This window comes from Belonocnema kinseyi, chromosome 3 (genome assembly GCF_010883055.1).
Source record: "Belonocnema kinseyi isolate 2016_QV_RU_SX_M_011 chromosome 3, B_treatae_v1, whole genome shotgun sequence".
Lineage (NCBI taxonomy): Eukaryota > Metazoa > Arthropoda > Insecta > Hymenoptera > Cynipidae > Belonocnema > Belonocnema kinseyi.
The window spans coordinates 123136316-123156951 of record NC_046659.1 but is presented as its reverse complement, the minus strand read 5'-3'; the positions used below and the strand labels follow the sequence as shown (position 1 = coordinate 123156951).

The following is a 20636-nucleotide window of genomic DNA, read 5'->3' as shown; positions in this document are numbered from 1 at the left end:
GCCTGAAACATCCTCCTTGCCCATCCTTTGTTTTGTCCACTCGATCGTACTAGTCAGCGTTCCGGCGGCGTCCCCTGAAAAATCCTGTGGTGTCGCGTCGCGAGCTCGTAATAAATTCGCTGTAATTATGGAACTAAAAATCCAATCAAATTGAGATTTTCCAAAAAGTGGGCCAATACATTGGCAGAAAATTCTTTCGCTTGAAGTTTGTCGTAGCTCAAACTTCCTCGCTCACTTTTTTAATGTGAAAGTCTAAAAACGTGGTTTTTCATTCGGATTAAAAAACAAAACATTAGAAATTAACTTTTGACCCTTTTTGGACACTGTAGCCTCCGCTAGAGTATCACGAATAAAACTCAAAAAGAAATTTGTTAATTAGTTGATAAACGAATTACTTACGGCGAGTTGAATGTGAAAAAACATGGTTTTTTTCAATTAAAACAAGTCAGTTTTTATTTACTGGAAAATTTGCTGCCCGAGAGAAAAACTGTAAATAGAGAATCAGGTTCATTTTTCAAGAGCTATCTAACTATATTTTTAGTTTTTTCAAATTTCAAATTTCACTTTTGATACCTGACGTCACAGCCTGGACAATACTTTTACTCGTCCTCGAGCGCCTGTCGCCTTCTTGTCCAGAACTCCTCAATTATCTCTTAGAGTTATTACAATTTTTCGAAAACATTGAAATTGGACGACATTCTGCAATATATTTTTATGTAATTGACATTTGTTTAGGTTTTCCAGGTTCTTTATTAAAATTCCAGAACTTTTTCAAGTTTTCTAGTTTCTGCAGCAACTCTAAATTTTAAGAAAAAGGGAACTTTTCCGAAAAAGGGGACTTTTCCGAAAAAGGGTGAATGAAAGGGAATTTGATTTATTATTAAAAACTTTTTATATCATATGAATATTTTGTGAATATTGACTGAATGTGTTCTCTAGCCCGAGTAAAAACGCTTCGACTTGGTTATGTCTTGAGTTCGTCTCCAAGACATCTATGTCTGGCTGCGTCTCAAAACTGAGTCGAGACATAGGCCTTCGTCTTACTTTTATGGCTACGACAGGTCAAGCTTTATCTTGTCTGAGATGGTCGAACCTTTTTCGGCTCATAAATGAGATTAAAATTGATGAATGAAAAATGTTTAATTATTAAATAACTTATTTTTAATTAAAAAATTCAGAATCTGTGGATCTCAACGACTATAACCCTTAAAAATAAAAATAAAATAAAATTGTAACTTTCTCGAATTCAACTACTTTGTTAAAAGTTGGACTACTTCGTTGAATATTCATTTTCTTAGTTAATGATTTATAATTTTAGTTTGAAATTGAACTATTTTGGTTAAAAACTCATCTACCTTTTTGAAAATGCAATATATTTACTTGAAATATAAGGAATTTGAATTATTAGCATTTACATTAGTTTTGTTTCAAAGAATTTTTCACTGTCAACAATGTCCTTTAAATCTACAAAATTAACAAATAAATAATTTAGAAAATATTTCAAATTAGTTTCATCAAAAAGAATCTTTTTCGAAGCATCTTGCTTTCTAACGTTTAGATTTTCTGTTAATATGTCTTAAAAATGAAAAATGAGGTTCAAATTCTTGATTTTAGATGTTTTAGGGGATTTTTTAAATTTAAGGAGAAAAATGGGGATTAGATGAAAAAGGCGAACAGACTGTGATCTCCGAATATAAGAAAGTAAAGCAAGCAATCAATTAAAATAGAGCAAAGTTGGAAACTTGTGCTCATAGTGGCATTGCTATTGGGGATTCTTCCCTACAGTGGATAATCATTAATTTTTTTAAACTAGTATATGTAAAATAATTAATATAACTTAGTTAATAATTAAGGAACTATACTTGCTCATAAATAAAAGTTAAAGTATTTTCTTCTTATTGTACTCTTCATTAATGATTTTTCACTGCAGGTTTCATTATCCATTGTAGGGAGGTTCCCCCTACTAAAATTTTCACATAAACTAGCCATCTAAACAAATCCAAAATTGCCAGTACATCTCTAGAAGATAACGAATCTCTCCCTGTGTTTTTATAAATTTCTCTAAAATATTAGAATCTGAAATTCTAAACCCTTTTTGGTCCCAAGTGTACGAGATGATCCTACGAAGTGGAATAAGATTAATGTGGTCAGACACACTGAAATTAAATCTAGCTCGCTGTACAGTGTACAGTGTACCCACAATATTTTTTCTGTGTCTGTCCAAATAAGAGCTATACTACTGCGTGCGTTAAGTAAAAAACTCGCATTTCCATAAGGCTGGGACTAAAAATGTAAATTTAATCTTCATTGCGCGTGTTCTATTTATGAATATTTATCACTTTGTATTATCCTTACAGATATTATCAATGACGCTGTTTTTGACGAGGACCACGACGAAATGGTTGTAGTGAAAGACATAGAAATGTTCTCAATGTGCGAGCATCATTTGGTACCATTCTATGGCAAAGTATCCATTGGGTATCTTCCACAAAAAAAAATTCTTGGACTCAGTAAATTAGCCAGGTAAGACGAATCAATTATACACATAATAATTGTATAGATGCTCTTGTATGAGACTAGAATAGAAATATTAGTTTTCAAAAGAAATATATCATTTCATTTTTATTTTTTAGGATTGTGGAAGTTTTCAGTCGTCGTTTACAAGTGCAAGAGCGACTTACAAAACAGATAGCCAGTGCAGTTTCAAACGCCGTCCACCCAGCGGGGGTAGCCGTTGTCGTAGAAGGAGTGTACGTATTTAATTTTATTTAATTTGGTTAATAATGGAAAATTGGCTTTTTTAATGAACAGCATAGAAACCCAAATATTAGTGACATTATAACTTAATTTCAACGAAAAATCTAATACTCTCTGGATCAAAGATAGCAATATCTAGTAAAAAAAAAGACAAAAGTATACATCATCTTTTAAATCCAAGCAATGCTCCTTATCGGTTGGCATTTTTTTTCGATAGCCTGTAATGCATTTCTAGAATTTTGAAGGTATTCAAAACGTATAGACGGCAACTTTTGCAATCTAAAAGCACTCGAAACATATTCCAGCTCACAGCTAAATTATGCTTCGACCAGACCATAGAAAAAATATAATCAATTATTTAAAACTCAATTAACGGAACGAGTAGATAAAGAGAAATATGAGAGGGTGTGTTTAAGAGATAAAAACCTGGTCTGAAAGGCAGTCTTGACTAAAACCGGCTTTTTGTATAATGTCTAGGCTGAATATCAGTTACTCTGGTTGACCATTGATTTTTTAGGCCTTCTGCAGAGTGACGAGGTCTGATTTCATATTCTATCTGTAGCTTATACTCCTATGAAAAGACAAGTACTACAGAAGCTTGGCCTTTGGTTCCGATTCGTTACACTTTACGTTGAGCAATAGTTTTCGCAAGGATCAATCACTTGGAAAGAATGCGACCTTGTGCTAATAAAGAGATATAATGAATTTTTCATTCTCAGTTATTAACTGGCTAGATTGGCTCATATGATTCTCGCTCAAAGACGCAGGAAAGGAGCAAGATTTTATGTTTAATACCACAAAAAAATCCCATCCTTTAAACAATATATAACGAATAATGCCTCGTTCTTTCCCGGCAATTTAATTATTTTAATAATTCATTTAGAAAGTAAACTACACAGAATCACGAAACTAAAATTTTACAAACTCATTGTATGACTAAATTGTCTTTTCTCTCTCTTACAGGCACATGTGTATGGTCATGAGAGGAGTCCAAAAAATAAATAGCAAAACTGTGACATCTACTATGCTCGGAGTGTTTCGAGACGATCCAAAGACTCGAGAAGAATTTCTCAACTTGGTTCATTCTAAATAGAAGTATAACCTGCCATCTTTTGGGAGCCGAAGAATCGATTAGAAATATCCTCCTGAACAGCATCTCACAAACATGACAAAAAAACTGTTTGAAATTTGTTTACCGAGAAATCATGTCATAATACTTTTATTAAGTTAAAAAAGCTGCCTTGAGTAGATTCAACTCGGTGTTTGGAAACACTCAAGTTCAGTAGAGTGGAACTGAAAACGTAAGTTTCTTCCTAAATGAACGGTACATGAGCTGCTCAGAGCGTGACATTTGAGACAATATTTGAAAATTGTTTGCAAGTTTGAAAATAAAGTTATAATAATATCACTAAATACTCCAAATTTTATAAACTTCAAGGGTAAATATTGACTACCAGTTTCCATAGTTTTATTTGACAATCCTTTCTTCAAGATGACAATGAATGCTTATCTATGATATCATATGATACATGATGCTGCATCAAATAAAACTATGAAAACGATAAAGACTTTCTGGCCAACCCAATACAAGTGATAAAATTATATTTAAATCAGAAATAGAGTTTAATTTTAATAAACGTTTCAGACTTGTAAATAATTTATAACTAAAACTAATGGTTTAGCTGCAAGTTTCATTATCAGAGTTTCAAACAGAAATCTTTTTAAAAATAAAGTACCCTATAAAACTTGCAGTTATGCCATAAATATTAAGATTAAATAACCTTTGGAAGGCACTAAAAGGGACAATACTTTTGATAAATTCTCAAATTTATTAATACTGAATTAAACAAGTTAGTGTCGTCCAGAAGACTATGAAGATGCAATGAAAGTCTAGAATTTCAAACCTATACAAATTTTTAATTTATTAAAGAGAGTAAAACTGTTATTCTAAACATTTTGACATTACACGTAAGGTGGAACAGCCATGCACTTTGCGAGAAAATGTCGAGAGTTGCCGATTATTTAGTATAATGACTCGAAATCTACTAAAGTTTTAATTCAAGTTGATTAGACTTTTCTTCAATGGGACCTATTATTGTAATGAATGTTTTGCGAAATTGGTTATAGGAAACAAATTGCAATAGAGACGGTGTGGTACTTAATAATTACTTAATTCATTTGAGAGAAATCGCTATTGAAATATTATTTATCCGAAAAAAGTGAATGCCGCACTCGACGTTACCAAAAAATGTACATCGATGCCTATCATAATGATCGAATTAGCACAATTAGAACGATTGTGATTAAATACAAATTCAAACTATTTATAAAAAGGCCGTGTCTAGTCGCAAAATTTAGGACAAATAGCCAAAATTGTATCGCTATGTCGCCTATTCGTTTGGATTCGCCCGGCGAATAGTCCGAAAAAAGGGAACGGGAGGCTAGTCGTTAGAAAATATTCCGGTCTTTAAACTTAGTTTCTTCCCATACACGCAGAAAAATGTGTTTTTCATTTGTTTCTGTTATGGTTTTAATTAACTGCAATGATTATTATCGATTTAATTATAGGTAATATAATCAGTTTTAGGTTTATTTACCAAATTTAATTGATATACTGAAATGCACTTGAAAATTATATAAATTATTCACTTAAGTTCAAAAATATCTTCAATTATATACATATACATTATTTATATTAAACAATTGCGAAGTTTTTGTTGACAAGGGCATTAGAAATTCAGCAACTCAGCCATTTGCTGCACTTTTTGTCAGGAATTATTTTAAGATATAATGTATTAAGAAGGTGAAGGAACTATGAAAAATTGATACTTTAGCTTTAGTATTCTAATTGAAAGATGTTGAGGAATGCTGTAATTTTGATTGTATGATTTCGAGCAACCGAATCTCCATTACTGCCACTCACAAGTACAATTATTTATATATGATTATTAATCATTTACAGGCATAGTATTCGTAATTTCAAATATATGTTATCCTCGAGTTTGGAATCCATTTTCTGAAAGTTTACCAATTAAAACTCTGAAACATTTTCGGAAATCGATTCCCAAATGATTCCATTTGTAATATTTTTATAAACTAATTTTTTTAAATTATTAAAATTTTATAAACTAAACCGAAACAGAAAATATTTCTGAGATATTTGAAATATTGTATAATTAAAGCTTTTCAACGAATTTCTTTAAAGTGATAAAGAGTCTTCGAGTGGTTTGACCAATGTTTGACGACGAGATTATGGAACGTTATTTGCGACGATTTATGAGAGTTTAATATATTTATCATATTTTTCTGACAATATATAAAATATATTTATATTTTAAATATTAAGTTTTTTTAATGCCTTTACTTACTTTCTCGGAATTCCAATTTGGAATTTAAATATCATGAAATAGGAAAATATATTATTATAATATTGCATCAAAACGTATATTCACATAAACAGGTGACAACTACATAAATATAACATTTTCAATTATAATATTTTTTGTGAATTAGTGCAAGTTCTTATTTATTTAATTACGAAGAATCAATTCTGATTTTATTATTCATCAGAACCCCTTGAGTGCAAAATGAAGTCGAAATTCGTCAGTGAATAAAAATATGAAATTTTGAACTCTTTTGGATAATTAAAAAAAAAATGGATGAAACTTGCCTTTTAAACTTAGCGCAGTTTTTTCATTTAGGTTTTACAAATGCGCTTATTAAATGAGTCATTTAAGGCGAGAAAAAAATGCTGTGATTTGACATTAGAAAGAAATACAACACAAAATAATTGTCCAAATCTGTTATTGTCTTCTTTTGGGATTTTAAATTTGATATTTAAAAAGATTGATCTTTTTCTTCATTGCTGTCCAGTACTAAAAATTATAGTCATTGTAGCAAACTTTTTGTAAGTAAAGTTTTTATGATATTTTTTATTTTTGTGATGTAAGAAATTAAAAACAACTTTTTTTGAGCTATAGTGAAGCTGTTTTAAAAATTTTTTAAATCGAAGATTGTCATCATTTTATTAATATGGCGAAAACAATTATTTGTCTTTAAAGCGTTTGCATGGTGTTCGAGAATGATATTTAAATCAAATTTTCGGTTACTGTAAATTTGATTGTTTCTATCGCTTCTTGTACATATTTAAGCAAGATTTATATAAAATTAAAAATAATCGTTAGAGCACTTTTTATAAATTAAAAAGAAAATTTATCATTAATTTGGGAAATTATGATTTTTTAAAGTTTATTAATCCGCATATTTGCTCTTCTGGCAAAATATACAAACAAACCAACTTTTTTTAAAATAAGTATCCACTACAAAACAATATGTTTATATAAATTAAATTTAAGCAAAACCAGTAAATATACGAATTAATAAACGTTAAAAAATCATAATTTAACAAATTTATAAAAAATGTTTTTTTTTCATTTATAAAAAAGTGCTCCAACGATTATTTTGAATTTGATATAAATCTTGCTTATAAGTATGTCCAAGAAACGATATAAACAATCAAATTTACAGTTCAAAAATTTGTTTCACTTATTTATTTTTATTAATGTTCAGTACTAAAAACTGTAGCCAAAAATAATTCGTTATCTACAACCAAAACTTTTTTGCCCCTATCAAATAATTGAAGGGTCCAAGGATATAAAGGCGTAAGTGCAAATTTCGGTCAGTGTTTTATTGGCTCAAACAAATTTTTTTGATCTAACACATAGTTGTTCATTCTGACCAATCATACTTTTAAACAAACAAATATATTTTAGATTTCAAAGGAAGGGGAGAAAATGATGTCCAATAGTATCCAGCATTTTTTCACCTAGTAAATATAGTTCTCTCCCATTTCTTTTCACATTTTCTATAAAATATTTTTTTTTTTAAATATCAACCATTATCATTCTTATAAAATGTTATAAACAATTTTTACAAACATTAGAAGGTTATTTTTCTCGGCGGAATATAATTCTCAAGATTAGAACATGTGATTTCGCATAGAAGAAGTACCTCATAAATAAAATAATTTTAAACGCAGTGGATTTGTATAGAAGATTTTTTAAAGACAATTATGCTGTTGAACGGCAATCCATTGTGTTAGGATGTTTTCTTCAGATGAAAAGAAATTACTACACAGAAGAAAATGCTCTTTGTTCCAAACTGCGATATAAGTGCATTTGTTTATAAAACTTGTTTAAAACAATCAAATCTAGACCAAGTACACAAGTAAATATTACGTAATTGCTCAGCAATCATCAAAAATGTTTACCCGTAGAATGAAAATTACTGCGAAGCTACAAATACGAGATTCATCGGGCGCGTTAATTTCTTACCATAATCATTCTTTTAAAAAAAATTTGACCTTCATAAATAAAAGTCAGAAATAAATTTTTTTTTTTATTTCGACCTGTAGAAGGCGAATTTTCTTTCTATTGATATTAAAAGAGTTACAAATCGATGGAAGAGTCCAAACGGAGAATTTCAGAAATAATGCCCCATGCTTACTCCTTTTAGAATTTGTTGGAACTTTTAATCATGATAGTATTATTAAGAGTTATTCGCATTTGATTGATAACCAGAACAAAATTTTTATATAAATTATCTAATTTGTTTAACTAAAAAAATGAATGGTTACATTTTGTGATCAGACGTTACACCTGATAAATGAAAAATCTCGTATATTTTGCTTCGCAGAAATTTCCTTTTCAAGAAAAAATGTTTCTTATGATTACTCAGCAATTATGCAATATTTATTCATGTTCTTGATCAATGACGATCTTGTTTTTCAGCTTTCAGTCATGATTATTTGTTAATTTCATATAATTTTACATAATTTCATAACTAAGTCAATATAAAGAATGCATTCAAATACCGAAAATGCAGGAGATGCTAGTTTTTTGTTTGTTTTTGCAAGTGTAGATGTTTCTTTAAACACAGACTTTATAATTATTACCAAATAATTTTTTTTACACCAAGCCAATGTAAATCTTTGTAGCCCACCGTAAACGGTTAACACGATTCAGTACAAAGTAATTTTAAACTATTTAACCCTCAAACGGTAAACTCCAGCCCAGCATACGTAAACGGTACACTGGTGCGAATTGGTTTGTTTGAAATGTTAATATTAAATATTTAATATGTTGAACACATAATAAACAACTAGCATATATCACAAATATTTAATATATGTGGGGATAATCAGCTGCAGTTGTGTTGGCGTAAATGCCAACAAAATGAAAAAACTTCGGGTGCGAATTCGCACCAGTGTGCCGTTTGAGGGTTAAACATTCCTTTTAATTAGAAACATTTTCTAAAACTCTTAGTAACACGAAATTACCATTAACCTACAAAGTCAGAATAAGTAAGTGTTGTATCCAGTCTGCCATTGGGCCATAATTTTAACATATGTTCTTTTAAATTGAAAAAAATCGATTCACAAGACTTCAAAACAATACAAGTTAAAATCAAAATAACTGATAAAATTTTAAAAATTACTTTTAATTATTTCAGAGCTAAAAAAACGTCTCCTTAAAGGTTTGAATGCTCTCACAATCCTGTATAAAATGAGCTCAGGGTGTGGCTTATGAGCACAAGTCTACAAATATTTCCAATCACAGTGCAAGGACTTAAAGTTGTAACAAAAAATTTGGAAAAATTTGAAAACATCTCATCTGTAGGAAAATCAGAATAAAAATTTAATAAATATATTTTTTGTGGGACTTTATAGAAACTTCATGATTATATGTTTCATATATTTGACAAAAATTTTGTTCTTGTTACAAAGATTATTGCAATTTTTTTAACTTTTTTCTTGCAACTTCAGGTTTCTGCATTGTGAAGAAAGTTTTTCACACTGAATAAGCTGTTTTGATACTGAGAAAAAAAGCTTAAAAATGAGCCTTAGAAGATAAAATTTTTTTTATTATTTCCCATAATACCTTAAAATTTCAGAAAACGTTGAAACTTACATAATTTTGTAATGTAATATCTAATTAAAAAATAGACAAATTAGCTCTAACCTGGGCTCGTTTTATAAATAATTTTGAGAGCATTCAACCCGTTTAGTGACAATTTTTTAAACATTTAACATAATTCTAATTAAGAGAACTTAATCATAAAAAAGAGGTGCATGTAAAATTCTGACCGATAGTGCGTGTAAAATTTCATTAAATTCAGTAAGTTTAAAATGAGTTTAGAAAAATTAAAGGGATTTCAAAAGAAATTGATGAAATGTCTAAGAATTCATCTTGAGTTTTAAAGACTTCAGGTTAATTGAATAAGAATTCAGGATGAATTTCAAAGGAATTGCAAGAAATATTTTTAGCATTATACAGATATAAAAAGGTTACTTACTATGTTTCAAATTTTATAATTGTACAGTTTAAACAGTGAAAAAGAAATAAATTGAGAGGCATGGTTTAATTGTTTAAGCAAATGGTTTTCATGTTTTCACAGATAATTGCAAAAAAGGTCTTGGAAAATTAAAAAAGCTACCTCAGTAATATTCAATTTTTAATGATTTTTCATTCTTTCGAATTGCTTGAAATGCGTTTAAACTCTTTTAAATCCTTTTGAAATCTTTTAATTTTCTTGAAATCAGCTGAATCCGTCCGAATTTTCAGATATATACGAATTCCTCTAAATAGTCTGAATTATGTGAGTTCAAAATAATTGAAAGAATTCAGAAAATTCCGAAAATATTTTGAAAAATTTCGGGGATTTGGAGAATTCAGTGAATTTCAGGAATTTAGAATATTCAAAATATTCCGGGAGTTCAGAATATTACAAGATTTCAGAGAATTTATAAAATTCTTTATATTCAAGAATTGCACAGAATTCAGAGCATTTAGAGAATTCAAGGAATTTAAGGATTTAGAGAATTTCAGGATATAAGAATATTTAAGCAATTACCGGAATTCAAAATATTCAAGGACTTCAGGGAATTTAGAGAAATCTAGGACTTTAGAATTCAAGATATTTAGAGAACTTAAAGAATTCAGGGAATAAAGAAGATTCAAGCAATTCTGAATATTTAAGGATTTCATTAAATTTAATAAATTCTGAAAATTTAAAGAATGCAGAGATTTTTAGTAATTTAGAAAATTCAGGGATTTTATTGAATGAAAAAAATCTTGAGGAATTTTAGAGCGTTTAACGAATTCAAGAAGATTCAGGAAATTAGAATATTCCTGGATTTTAAGATATTTAGAGATTTTCAGAAAATCAAGGAATCTGCCAAGTTTCCATTCCTCTAAATATAAAACTCTTAATTAAAAAAAATGAAAATGTTTCAATTCAAGTTTTAAAAGCTGTGAACTTTTAATTTGAAAAGCTTCCAATTTGATATTGTATCATTTTTTAGTAATTTCAATTTTTAAAAATCGATTTAAAACGTTAAAAATACGAGAATGGCCCATTTTTAAGTTGCAAAATTGACTAATTTTCAATTTAAAATGCTAAGTAGTGAAATTATTTAAATTGATCAGCCTAAGAATAAAAGTTTCTCTATTTTTTAACGTGCAAGATCATAAAAGTGTACAATTTAAAGATTCTTCAATTTACATGTTATTTAATATTGAAGATCTTGAATTGGAATATATTCAATTATTAAATGATTATTGACAATTATTTAATTTTAAACGTTCATTAGAGTAATAGAAGATATTTCTGGTAAATAATTAATTATGAAACTAATAATTAGTTTTAAATTGTTCTTCAGCTGTAAAATAAATTTATTTATAGTATTTTAGAACATAAGAAAAACGTTATTTTCTTTTACACTTACATATTTTTAAACATTAAATCCTGTAAATAATCAAACGAATTTTTTGTTTAAACAAGAATAAAAAACAAATGCATATCTGCCAATCAAATTCAATCTGCGAACACTAACTTGTAGATTATTATTATTATTAAATTAACAACACTGTAATTGTTTAAATACTTTATTTAGCGCAATGACTCAAAACACCTGGAGATATTTTGGCAAGGAATTTGTTAATGTCTTTGCATTTTTTTCCGGCTCATAGTTATATTTATAATAATTGCTCAATGTTTTATAACAACATAACAGTTCAAAAAATCATTCTTTTGAGATTTGAAAAAGCTACTAGAGATATTTCTGAGAGGAATCCACTGATATTCTTGGTTTTTGGGTAAGACAATTACTTTATTTTAAATAATTGGCACAAGTTTCAAATCTATATGCGCAATTTTTAAAAAAATCTATTAAAAATGTCCTGGAATATTAATAATATAATTATATAATATATTTCGAAATCCTTCGACATATTTCGAAATACTTTAAAACTTTTTAAAACTTTACAATATTCCTTGGAATTAAACATCTAATGCTTTGAAATCTGTTGGAATCCCTTCAAATTCTTGAAATCTTTTTTAAAAATCTTTGGAATCTTTTAAAATACCCTAAAATATTTTAAAATATTTCCGATATGTTTGAATCCTTTCAAATTATTGATATCTATTAAAAATTCCTGTGAATCTTTTAAAATGCCCTAAAATGTTTCAAAGCTTTTAAAATCCCTGAAAATTTTTTTAAGCTCTTTAAAATTCCTTGGCATTTTCTAAATAACAATACTTTTTTTTAATTTTTGAAATCTATTAAAAATTACTTTGAATCTTTTTAAGCACCCCATATAAGATTACAAAAGAATCTAAAAAAATTCAGAATTAGGCGTATATCTGAATTTAATAGTGGTTAACCAGTGGGTTAATTTATTGAAAAAACATAACTAATTTTTTTAAATCGTCATTTTTTAAATGACTAGTGACTTTATCTTAAAAAACTAATTTGAAAAAAAAGTGATTAAACGTGGCTGTTTGGCAGTCCTAAATATTGTTCACAGTTACCTAAAAGGTTTCTCATACAGAAATTCCCCGACTTTTATCATTTTTTTTATAATCCCTGACTTTACCCTGGTTGCATCTAAAACTCATTTGTTGGGGTTTTAGAATATATTACAAGTAATTTAAATTTAAAAATTCAAGCCCTCAAAACTGTATTTACAATTAAATACAGTTCCAAATTTAATTATTTAGCATATTAAGAAATTTAGTTGGAAATTGTATAATTTGAATTTCAAAAGAGAAGGTTTTTAATGCAGTAATTTTTAATTTTTCAATGATAAAAGTGATTTAAATTCTTTTTAATTTATTCAGTTTGCAAAGATTTTATGCCCCATAAATTTGAAATGATCGAATTTATCACGTTTTACACTAAAACAGTTGGATTTTTAATGTTATGAATTAAGAATTCTTTAACTATTAAGGCCTGCATCTCTAAAATGCATATCTTTTGGAAATTTCAATTTTTTATCTAAAAATTTGGTATGTATTACAAGCTGAAAATAATAAAATAGAAATCCTTTAAATTCGAAATAGATTCTGAAAAAGAGACTTACTATTTTAGAAAAGCAAGCAAAAGCGACTCGCTATTCGACTTTAAAATAAACATTAAAAGTGATATGTTCATAAATTTCTAACATTCTTAATTTAACAAATAAATAATACAAGATTTAACCAATTAAAGTGGTAAAATTTAAGTCTTCAAAATTAAATAATTATACCATAATTCGCTTTTAAAATTAAACAATTTAAAATGTGAAGTGTTTAAATCAGAAAAGATATTCACTGTCATTTTCTGGCTTTCTATAGGTCTAACAAATTTCAGCTCACACAAATTAATTCCAAGGGATTGTAATTTGAAATTTCGAATACAATTTTAGTTCTTCAACTGAAAAGGTTAATTCTTAATGCCCATAAATCGCATTTTATCTTTAATTATTAATTATAAAATTTACAAAATTAATTTGAATCTTGGAATTGAAATTAGGTCCTTTTTCGGCGGTGATTGAACGTGCAGGAGCTTTTAGCTAGTTTGGTTGTTTCGACATTCGAAGCGCTTGTACTTTTCACCTCACTTTTCACTTGATTGAGGGAATTATTTAATTCAGAGTCACATAGAATCTTGCCTGTCTCTTTAAGATTGTGTAGAATGTAGTCGAATAATTCATCAACCGTTTTTTCACTAAAAGATCAATATGTTCGAGTTAATTAATTGTTTCTTCTAATTTTTATAAGCTGGCACTTATTTTATTTATTTATTTTTTTGAAAAACTCAATTAAAAATATTTAACAAATAGCAGGGCACGCACCGACTAGAAGGTTTAATAAAAATCGCACTAGTTGCATAGAATTACAAAAAAGGCGCATGGAATTTCGAAAAAGGTCCACAACACGTGGCATTGAATTTTGGAAGATAATGCAAAAAACCCATATCCGGCAATGGACTATTGGAATGGTAACTTTATTTGTTTGGGAATATTAGTTAAACATATATTAGTTCAAACAAATTTTCGACAACAGCCATTTAGTTTCAAGTATTCCAAATTTAGGTTTAAAATATTTCTTTCTGAACTTTTAAACTTGAATTATTTTCACTTAAGAGAAGTTTTATAAATTAAACTAATTTTGAACTTTAGGAACATTCATTTTGAACACTTTAAATTTGCAATTCATTTTTTCGTAATTTAAAGTTCACAGCTCAAAATGCTCTCAAAACAGGATTAATAGGGTGATTTTTGATGAAAATAGGAATAAATTATGTGGAATAAAATTAATTTAAACATAATATTAAATTGAATTAGAAACTTTTTAAATTCCATATATTTCAAGCCTAAATATGGATTTTTAAGAAAAAAGTTAAGTTTTTAATTCAAAAGATGAATAGGTAATAAAACAGCTACCTTTTAAATTCGATAGATTAAATTTAAATAAAATAGCTGAATTTTGAAAAGAAATATTAATTTTCAGCCAAATAGTTGTACTTTAATGCCAAAAAGACGATTTCTTTACAAGGCAGTTGAATTATCAACCTGAAAATTTTAAGTTTCAGCAAAAAAGATAATTTTCGACGAAGATGAATTTTCAATCAAATACTTAAATTTAAATAAAAAAGAATTTTTCAACAAATAGTTCATATTTCCATAAAAAAAAGTCTAACTCTCAAGATAAAAAGAAGAATTTTTCGGAAGACAGTTGTATTTTCAACCAACGAAACTGAATTTTCACCAATTTTCGAATAAAAGACTACATTTCAACCAGAAACAGTTGCATTTTCAACCCACAGACGAATTTTTCAGAAAACAGTTGAATTTTGAAGAAAATAACTTATTTTCAGCGATGAAAGGTGTATTTTAAATCCAAACGGACACATTTTATATACAAATAAGAATTTTTAACAAATACTTGAATTTTGCACCTAAAAAGATGACTTGATCAAAAAAATGGTATTTTTAATCTAAAAAATTGAATTTTCAAATAAAAGAGACTAAATTTCAACTCAAAACAGTTGCATTTTCAACCAAATAATTGAATTTTCAAGCCAAAAAAAAAACGAATTTTTTTATAAGACAGGTGAATCATCAACTTGCAAACTTGAATTTTTAATAATTATTAAATCAAAGATATATAATTTTTCAATTAAATAGTTGAATTAAATAAAAAATGCAATCAAACAGTGGCAGTAACAACCAAATAGTTGGAATTTCAACAAAGAGACGATCTTTCATCAAAACAGATAAATTTGAAACAAGATAGTTTAATTTTCTTGAAAAATACTAATTTTGTTGAAGACAGACTTTCAACAAAAAAGTTAATTCTTAAAAAAGGAAGATCAATTTTCAACCAAAAATATTAATTTTCTGCTATAAAAGAGGCATTTTCAATAAGAAGGAATGAATTTTCCATAAAAAAAAGCCGAATATTCAAAAAACAGTTCAATTTTCAACCGAGATGATGACTCCAACAAAATGGATCAGTTTTGAACCAAAAAGTGGAATTTCAAAGACACGACTATTTTTTCCGAAGACAGTTGAGTTATCAGCCTCAAAACTTGAATTTTTTAGAATTATTAGATGGTTTTCAAACAAGAAATATTACAATCAAATAGTTGGACTTTCAAATAAAACAGGCAAATTTTCAAAAAAATAGATCAATTTTAAGCCAGATAGTTTAATTTTCATGACAAAAAGGCGAATTTTGTAGAATAAATTTAATTTTTCAATAAAAAAGTTAATTTTTATCAAAAAACATCAATTTTCAACAAGAAAAAATGGAATTAAAAAAAAATTCCATTCAAAAAGGCGAATTTTCATAAAAACAGTTACATTTTCGACCAAAAATTATGACTTTCGAAGTTTTAACAAATTAGAATAAATTTTAAACCAAAAAGAGTTGGGACATTCTTATTAGGTTCATAAATTGAATCTCAAAATGTGGAAATGTTGATGCTTGTGATTTTTAAAGCTTAAAATTTTGAATACGGATTCACATAAATTGACATTTTTTAAATTTCAAACGCAAACTTCTGAGAAAAAAGTCGATTGGTCGCATTTTACTTCTCAAAAAGTTAGGTCGTACAATCCGAGCCCTGAATGGAAAAGAATACTCAAATATTATTAATGACTTGAAAATAATTCCTAATCAAGAGAAACTGCTTACTTTAGAGATTTCTTCGATGACGATTCATCCAAGATTTTTGTGTTATCCGTGGATGTGTCAACCACACTTTCATCCGCCACTTTAGAAAGGGATCCAGCCCTATCTCGGGAATAGGAACCGCTACATAACCGATGTTCGCCAACATCTTTTCCTCGTAATGATTGTTTCTTCTTCAATTTACCTGCCATTGCTTCTGCACTGTATAAATCGAATATAAAAAGTACTATAGTTTACTGAATCTCATCAAAATAATTTCACCTTTTTTTCTTTTATCTAAAAAATATTCTCAACCGTTCAGAAATGGCAAGACTTGTATTTCAATTTGCGGACGAAATTGAGAGTTGTCAAAGAACGGATTTCTTTGGAGAAGTGAGAAAGGTTACACCACATTTTTCCCTATTTTAGTCACCATTTTCTAGAAAAAGTAATGCATTCTTGGTTTTTTTTTCTCTTCAAAGTAACCTCACCCTAAAATTTGTGTCAATTTATATCAGTAGATTTTGTTTCGATCTGTCACATTTTAATTATAAAAAAAAACACGTAATCGAGTCATAAATGATGTTTTCATAATCAAAATAAAATTTTCAACGAAGAAAAAGGAAACTTTCAATCAAATGGTTAAATTTTCAATCAAAGTGATGAATCTTCCCATAAAAAAAATTAATTCTCAATAAAAAGTATAATAGTTCATATTGCCACCAAAAAATATTTTTATTTTCAATTTAAAAAAGTTGAATTGAACCAAAAAATACGCATTTTTAACAAATTATATGAATTTTTCAATCATACAAATTTAACGTACCACCCAAAAATGTGCATTCTCTACCAAAATGTTTTAATTTCCAATCAGAAAAAGACAAGGAGTGAATTTTTAACTCAGAGATTAAATTTCTAAAAAAATGGAATACGTACATTTTCAGTCTAAAACATTAATTTTCAAGAAAATAGTTAAATTTGTAAGCAAATTATTAATTTTTTACCGAAAAATATAAATTTGTAGCAAAATAAATCAATTTCAAATAAAATAAAAATTTGTCAAGGAATATTGAACCTTTTAGTTAAATTTTCAACTGAAATATTTAATTCTTTGACAAAAAAGTTGCATTTTCAACTAAAAAAGATCAACTTTCTACCTAAAACGGAATAGCTACATTTTCATTAAAAAAATTCTTTTTCAACAAAAGGAAAACGGATAAAAAAATAGTTATACTTGTAACTAAGAATGGCTATTTTAATTAATAGGATTAATCTTCAAACAAGCAAAAATTTACTTTCAAGGAAACAGATGAATTTTCATCCAAGTAGATTAAATGTCTAACAAAGAATTTTCGACAAAAAATATAGAACTCAAATTTTCAGTCCAAACATTAATCTTCAAGAAAAAAGTAATTTTCAACTAAAGAAATTAATTTTCAAACAAGATTAATTCTCTATCAAAATAAATAATTTTTTTTTGTCACAAAATAAATTCATTTTCATCAAAATTTCGATTTTTTAAACTGAATATCCAACCTAATCGTTCAATTTTCAGCCATAAAGATTAATTTTTTACCAAAAGAGATTAACTTTTACAAAGACACATGAATTTTTGATCAAATTTAGAATTTTTAATCTGATAATTAAATTTGTAACCAAAGAAATTAATTTCCAACCCAAAACCTGAATTAGCCACCAAGAAGATTAATATTGTACTAAAAAGGACACAGTTTCAAGAAACTACAGAAAATTTCAACTAATCAGTTGAATTTTCAGTTACAAAAATTAAATAACGAAAAATGTCACAAAATAATTGAATTTTTAAGCAAAAAAGGTTTCTCAGTCGCTGTTCACGAATGGCGAAAATATTGAAAATTTAACCAAATCGCTATTATAGCACATAAATCCTGGAATAAATGAAAAATTTACTGGATGAATCGAGCAAGAACTTCCAGATGTTTCCGTTTTACTTTTTAAAGTGTATTCATCTTGAAAAATAATGTTTTTAAATAAAATTAGAAAAAATTAACCGGTTGTAGTCAGTTTTGTTTTTAAAAATTATTTAAATGTAAACAATGCAATGAATATATAGAACAATGGTTATTTTTTATTTATTATAAAAATACTATTTTGACTGTTATTTAACGAGCTCATATCAAATATAAATAAAAATACTTTTCTTAGTTTCTTTCTTAATTAAATCGAACGTTATATTATAGATCTTAATTTTTTTCAGCTTCGTCATGAACTCTATTGTCACATTTTTCTTACTCTTGAACGTAAAAATAAAATTTTGATTTCAAAATTAACAAAATGTTGGAAAATGAAAAGTTTTTTTTTCTAATGAAAAGGTAATTAGTGCACGGCTGAGCGCGCTCAATGTTCTAGTTTCTTAAAAGTAATATAATCTACTACCGTAAAAAGAACTCCTCAAGCTGAGTACTATTTCTTTAATGAAAAACTTTTAATATAAATTTCAGTGATCTTTATTTCTCGGAATAAAGTAAAATGACGTGATGCGTGTGATTAACGACAGTTGCACACACGATTTCTAACAATAAAAAATACTCGTGATTCTCGTTCTCAGAATGTTGATAGACACTTCTATAATGAAGTCAACTATGTACTATTATACAAAAAACAGTATTTTGTAATTCAAAACAAGTCATTTAAAGCTAAAAAACTAAACCTCGATTCAATATTCTTGTGTTCTTATCCGATATGCTCTTTTACACTGATAGTAAAAACTATCTCCAAGGTTTCCCTCAGCAGCAAGACTCCTCAACAAGTGCCAATGCTTCATAGAAAAATCATTTCATGGAAAAATATATCGGTAATTAATATTTAGTAATAATTATCACCTACGCGGAACTATACAGAGCAATTTATTCAGCTTTCTTCGCTGGCGGCCTGAATGAACCAACAACAACTGCGTGATCACGTTCGTAGGGCTCGAGGGTGATTTGTTCCTGGGGTTTCAACTTGTCGCTAACGAGTTTCTTCACCTCTGCAGCGAAAACGGCTTCCGGTTGTGCAGTGGAATCAATACAACTCGCCTGGAATTTAAGGAAAGAAAAATGGATAAACAATATGCAGCTATTTTTCAACAATTTTCAATCAATTATATATATAGCAGGGTGACTGTTCAAATCCTGGAAGAAAATTCGCTGACAATTCCAGGTTTTTTCGAGGTATAATTTTTCACAGTGCGGAGCCATTCAAATATTTTGCATTTTTTTTTTTTTAATAATGAACTCGATATATTTATATAGTTTCGTGAGTTTATAATAAATAATTATCTTTTTCAGTTTTAAGGATTTAATTGAAATTTTTCATTTAGAAAGCGTTGACAACTTATTTTACAAAATATACTGAAAATATAACGATTCATTTATTAAATTTGCCATTTGAAGGCAACCCCCAACACTTGACTCAGAGCGAGAGTTTGGTTGTAGTAGAATTTTCAACTAAAAAAGATATGTTTCCAATAAAAAAATTGAATTGTTAAATTTTCAGTTAATAAAATAATTAATTTTTCACCAGAAAAAAAAAAACAAAACAATTTTCAACCAAGCTGATGAATTTTCAATAAAAATTAAAAATCTTTAACAGCAATAGATAAATTTTGAACCAAAAAGATGATATTTTAACAAACAAAAAAAAGATAAATATTCAAAGAAGATGAATTCTCTATCCAAAAAGACGATTTCTCAACAAATTACATCAATTTTTAACCAAATAGTTGAATTTAAAACTAAAAATATCCACTTTTAACTATAATTGAAATAGTTAAATTTTCATTAAAAACAAATTAAATTTTCACCAGAAAAAAAACAAACTATTTTCAACCAAGCTGATGAATTTTCAATAAAAATTTAAAATCTTTAACTGCAATAGAGAAATTTTAAGTCAAAAAGATATTTTAACAAACAAAAAAAGATAAATATTCAAAGAAGATGAATTATCTACCGAAAAAGACAATTTCTCAATAAATTACATCAATTTTTAACCAAATAGTTGGAATTTTAATTAAAAAAGACCAATTTTCAACAAAAAAACTATTTTCAACCAAAGTGTTAAATTTTCAATGAAAGTGATGAACTTTCAACTAAAATTATGAAATATTCAAATGGATTTTTAGGAAATTTGAATATTCAAATGGATTAGTTTAATTTTCAACCAAGAAGATAAATTTTCTACTATAAGATGAGTTTTTAACTAAATTCATCATTTTTTAATGAAATGGTTGAATTTTTAACTGAAAAAGTCAAATTTCAACCAAATAGTTGAATTTAACCAAATAGTTAAATTTTCAATTAAAGTAATGAATTTTCAACTAAAATTATAGAATATTCAAAGACTCGTTAAATTTTCAACTAAGA

The 20636-nt window shown here is 27.5% G+C and overlaps 3 protein-coding genes across 4 annotated transcripts in view; 1 reads left to right on the top strand and 2 right to left on the bottom strand.

Annotated features, from left to right (window-relative positions):
- Positions 1–6098, top strand: part of LOC117168795 (GTP cyclohydrolase 1) — a 21080-nt gene extending 14982 nt beyond the window's left edge. The window contains exons 4-6 of the mRNA XM_033354610.1: positions 2358–2523; positions 2634–2750; positions 3721–6098. Of these exons, the coding sequence (XP_033210501.1) occupies positions 2358–2523; positions 2634–2750; positions 3721–3850 (413 nt within the window). The 3' untranslated portion in view covers positions 3851–6098. The remainder of the gene's footprint in view (positions 1–2357; positions 2524–2633; positions 2751–3720) is intronic.
- A 6757-nt stretch (positions 6099–12855) lies between these two features.
- On the bottom strand, positions 12856–16766 carry LOC117169376. Of its 2 annotated transcripts, none has more exons than XM_033355728.1 (3): positions 16537–16766; positions 16279–16476; positions 12856–13804 (listed from the first exon to the last, which is right to left on the bottom strand). In XM_033355728.1, the coding sequence occupies exons 2-3, from the start codon at positions 16464–16466 to the stop codon at positions 13606–13608; spliced, it is 387 nt and encodes a 128-aa protein (XP_033211619.1). In that variant the 5' UTR covers positions 16467–16476; positions 16537–16766; the 3' UTR covers positions 12856–13605. The 2 variants fall into 2 exon arrangements, with proteins under 2 accessions (XP_033211619.1, XP_033211618.1); XM_033355727.1 differs by having other exon boundaries at positions 16570–16766.
- A 1958-nt stretch (positions 16767–18724) lies between these two features.
- The window catches only part of LOC117170121 (rRNA 2'-O-methyltransferase fibrillarin), a 12260-nt gene continuing 10348 nt past the window's right edge, over positions 18725–20636 (bottom strand). Inside the window, exon 6 of the mRNA XM_033356661.1 lies at positions 18725–19310. Coding sequence (XP_033212552.1) covers positions 19140–19310 — 171 coding nt within the window. The 3' untranslated portion in view covers positions 18725–19139. The remainder of the gene's footprint in view (positions 19311–20636) is intronic.